Source organism: Triticum dicoccoides, chromosome 6B (assembly GCF_002162155.2).
Source record: "Triticum dicoccoides isolate Atlit2015 ecotype Zavitan chromosome 6B, WEW_v2.0, whole genome shotgun sequence".
In the NCBI taxonomy this organism is placed as follows: Eukaryota; Viridiplantae; Streptophyta; class Magnoliopsida; order Poales; family Poaceae; genus Triticum; species Triticum dicoccoides.
Genome location: NC_041391.1, coordinates 207,570,120 through 207,574,842, shown reverse-complemented (window position 1 = coordinate 207,574,842; position 4,723 = coordinate 207,570,120). Strand labels below are relative to the sequence as shown.

At 45.4% G+C, this 4,723-nt stretch overlaps 1 protein-coding gene across 1 annotated transcript; it reads right to left on the bottom strand.

Annotated features, from left to right (window-relative positions):
- Positions 1-253: 253 nt before the first annotated feature.
- On the bottom strand, positions 254-2,647 carry LOC119325877 (chorismate mutase 2, cytosolic-like). Its single transcript, XM_037599596.1, has 5 exons — positions 2,386-2,647; positions 1,476-1,562; positions 1,212-1,355; positions 962-1,054; positions 254-590 (listed from the first exon to the last, which is right to left on the bottom strand). Exons 1-5 carry the CDS (start codon positions 2,578-2,580, stop codon positions 339-341), a joined length of 771 nt encoding a protein of 256 aa, XP_037455493.1. The 5' UTR covers positions 2,581-2,647; the 3' UTR covers positions 254-338.
- Between the last annotated feature and the right edge of the window lie 2,076 nt (positions 2,648-4,723).

The window sequence follows — 4,723 nt, the reverse complement described above, 5'->3', positions numbered from 1 at the left end:
ACCATCAAAGGAGGTTACTGAGGTGATAGATTGCTACAGAGTTGGTTTTGGTCCGTTCCAAGTCCGTGCGAAAACCATCGCCCCGGTCAGGTGCTAGTTATGCCCGAGGTATGATCCCAGATGGTCGAATTTCACACGGATTCGGAATGATTGTGGAATCACCAATCAGGGGTCCTTAACATTGCAGTTATATCACTTCTCATAGTTGTTTCATATGGATCTGAACAAATTTTACGGATTTCTCGATGCCACATTCAATAAAGCCTCTCGAATTTGTTTCATACATATGGCAAGCTCAAAAGCATGCAACATATTTATATTTGAAATTATTGGGTGAATCAGTCAAGACGCCGAAGAAGATATTCGACTTCAACATCCTTCGTTAAAGGCATTACCCACATATCATATAGCTTAGAAAGCACTTTTGGATCAACTTTACAGTGACTGTCACAGGCATCACCATCTTGCTTGCCTGCACTGTCCTCCAGAGTGACAATCTGTCCAAATATCCTTGCCTTCTTCTCTACTCTCTTCTTGACCTTTTCTTCAACTGCCGTGAATGTTAGTAAGTTCATAAGAGCATTGGTGTCCTGCATTGAACAGCAAGACAAAGGAACTTAAAGGCTTGATTCAGACTGGCAGTTCCTATCAGGCTATCACAAATGCTAATGCATGGAGCTTAACATGGAAAGCACTTCAATAAAATAGGAATAAAGGCTTGTATGCAACGGTGCATCATACACAACACACTTGGCGGTTATTGTTCAAACTTGAAATGTCAAGGTGCATGAATATATAAATAAGCCAACAAATTTTATGAAAAATGCAATAAAAATCTAGTAAGTCTATATAAGAGGTGGAAGATAATTTGGGGAAGCAAAGATGTTAACTAAATTAACCATGATATACGATGTGAACGATAATTTGACGAAGTAAAGTATAATATGCCAACTAAATTAACCTTAGCACGTATTGGTGGGCTATAATCTTGAGGTGCGTCTCTGAATTTCACCTCAGCAACATATTTTCCACAATGAATTCTTCTTGAGAGAGCCTACAAGCAAATAATCAACGCATTTCACTGATCTCATAGTAATTACCAGTAAACTAAAATGCTTTTTTTGCAAATATATCTATAAACTAAAAACAGAAATTCCGATAGTAGCAGTTATATGTAACATTTAAAAGAAATGTTTGTGTACAACATATACCTGCAGACATGCAAAATCTAATGCAACTGTTTCTGCATAGTTGCCATCATCGCCATCCACAGTGAATAATGGTAGCAATTCATTGAAATACATCTTCCATATTGCATCATTCACACAGACCGATGAAGCAAAAGGGTGCAAAACCTACGAAGAAAACAAATAATAACTCAGAATCCCAGCGATAGTTAGTCATCACTCGTCAGTTCCTGATATTATATTTTTTTTTGAAGTGCTGATATTATAATATCAAAATCCAGTATTCACCTTTGGGTGACCTTTGGTAGGAAAGACAGGTGGTGGAAGATCTTGAGAGAAGAATGGAACATCTTCTGGCTTTTGATAGTGTCCAGCCTATGATATCTTACAGATGTAATTAGATCACGCATACATATGCTCAACAATGACAATTAGAAGTATATCACACAATAAGTCAACTATATGTTCAGTTGAAGTTTGAATGTTTCATAGGATGTCATGGATAGGATACGAACATAAGCTATGAAGTCCTAAAATATTTCCCCATCTTCATTTTTCAACTAGTAATTATTTCCCTGACTAATAAGGCATCAACAAAGCATTTATCAATCAAATTGACTACCTGCTCATTCGAACTGGTCAGATTTCAGGTTCTTTGTTTGCCCTATGGAACAGGAGGTAATCTTGACAATTAGCTAACCCTGCATAAGCAAGAGCGGAATATGACACAAGTAGATGAAACCAAACCCAAGGGGGCAGGTGCCACGAATACGATGTGCACACCCAAAGGACCAAGCCAAGTCTGGCGACTACGATCTGTGTGACTGTTTCAAAGAGTACACTGCCATCTGATGATGACAAAGATGACTGACAAGGGACGAATGAAAGAAAAGGCCGCTAATTCCATCATATATTACCCATGTGTGGCTGTGTATTGAAGTGCTAGTGTGCTGCCTATATAGGTGAACGTGTCGTAAGACCAAATTAGCTATGAAGAGTTTCCACTGGAAATGCCAGAACTCCACATGCCCACGCAAGCTCATCATGGCTGCACTACAATATGGTCAAAACCTGAACCTGCAACAGTAACAGGATAGCCAAATCTAAACTGATCCGCGCGACTTCCGGCCACCGTCGTCCCAACAACTGTGTCAATCTCCGGACCCTCGGTGGGAAGTCAAGAAGGAACTAGGCTTGCCTTGGCGTGCAGGACCTGGGCTTCCCGGACGAAGAACTCGGCGAGGGAGCCGCCGCCGGCGGCGGCCGAGTAGGCCGGTGTGTTGCGCGGGCGTTTGGCCCGCTCGATGAGCGCGAAGACGATGGAGTCCTCCTCGCGGATCAGCTGGTCGCGCACCGCGGCCAGGCTCAGCTGCTCGCCGCCCCCCAAGTACATTGCTCTGCGCCTCGTCGGGTGTGGGGAAAGTGAAAGGCGCGCGTAGGAAGCTCGTCGCGTCGTGGTCAAGTGGTTCCGAAGATGTCGTGCGAATTGCCAACCCTTATTTGACCCTAAAATAACGGAAATGATAAACGTTCGGATTTTAACCGTGACAACTTGAACGTTTTTTATGATAACTTAAGTTGATAATTTTCTAATAAAAAATTAACTGGTCAAAGTTGACATGTTTTAACAACTAAAGTTGCCACGTCACCTCAACTAAAGTTGCTATAAAAAACAGTTCGGAGTGACATGCTTAAAATCCGAACCCGAACATTCAAGATTTATGGAAGTCCAAAAATAAATTTACTCGCCATAAGAAGATCTCTACGAGGAAGGACAGAGCAACTCTCATTCGGGATTTGGAGACGTTTGCAAATCTGCGCAAGATCAACTTGAAGCTAAACTCAGAGAAGTGTGTGTTTGGCGTCCCCTCCGGCAAGTTGCTTGGATACTTTGTGTCCCACGGGGGATCGAAGTCAATCCCAACAAGATCAAGGCCATTGAGCAGATTCATCTCCAAGTCTGCCGAGCGTACCATGCCGTTCTTCAAGATTTTGAAGAAGGCATGTCCCATGAAGTGGACCCCTGAAGCAGACATAGCTTTGCAAGAATTGAAGACCTACCTGTCCTCTGTGCCTACCCTGGTTGCGCCCAAACCCCAGGAGCCGTTGTTGCTATACTTAGCGGCAACCAACCAAGTGGTCAGTGCAGCCTTGGTAGCACAGCGAGAAGTGGATGAGAAAGAGAGTGAGCAGAGGCCAGCAGGGCCAGATAAGGATCAGAATAGCAGCAAGCACGACAACGATGACAACCCTAAGAACGCGGCAAGGAAGAAAGTGGTGCAACGCCCAGTGTACTTCGTCAGCTCCTTGTTGCAGGGGTCTAGGTCGAGGTACTCTAGCATGCAAAAGTTGATCTTTGGCCTCATCATGGCCTCAAGGAAACTGCGTCACTACTTCCAAGCCCATGAGATCACGGTTGTTACACATTTCACGTTGCAACGGATACTCCAAAACCCATAGGCTACCGGCAGAATAGTGGAGTGGGCTTTGGAGCTATGCAGCTTTGGTTTGAGGTTTGAGAGCACATCAACTGTCCAGAGGAGGGCGTTGGCAGAGTTTATTGCAGAATGGACGTCAACCCCTGATGAGGAAGTGACAGAGACAACTATCCCAGACAAGGAATCCCCCCAAGAATGGATTATGTATTTTGATGGTGGTTTTTTCCTACAAGGTACGGGGGCTGGTGTGCTTCTTGTTGCCCCCTCCGGGGAGCACTTGAAGTACGTCGTCTAGATGCAACCAACAATACAACAGAATATGAAGGGCTCCCTGCCGGGCTCAGAATTGCAGCAGAATTGGGAATTAAGAAGCTGATCATTCGAGGAGATTCATAGCTGGTGGTGAGGCAAGTCAACAAGGATTATCAAAGTCCATTGATGGAGGCATACATTGAGGAAGTGAGGAGATTGGAGGAGCACTTTGACAGATTACAAACAGAGCACGTACCCCATGCAGACAACAACATAGCTGATCATCTGTCAAAGTGTGTTGCGCAGAAGCTTCTTGTGGAACCTGGGACTTTTGTTCTCCGTCTCACTCAGCCCTCCGTATCCCCATCAACAATGGCCCGAAAACGGAGAAAGTTGGACACCGGAAAGCCTCTCCCGATAGAGTCATCCGCTCCCGGCAGAGACCCTGCCGGAAACAACTCCTCTCAGCCTGCCGGACCACCCCCTCCAGCCGGGTCCATGGATCCCGCGTACGAGGCCGGTGCTCCCGCGGCGGAGGAGGTGCCGCTAGTCCTCGTTGCCGAGCCACAGGCTCCAACTTGGGCAAGGCACATTGTCCGCTTTCTCCAAACCGGAGAGCTTCCCGGCGATCAAGATGAAGCTGAAAAAGTAGCCCGGAAGTCCAGTATGTATCAGTTTGTCAATGACACTCTATACAGAAGGAGGCCCAACGGTGTGAAATTGAAGTGTGTCTGCCGGGAAGAAGGAAAGGAACTGGTGGTTGAGATACACAAAGGAATGTGCGGCTCCCACATTGAATCAAGGGCGTTAGTTGGGAAAGCATTGCGGCAAGGATTCTATTGGCCC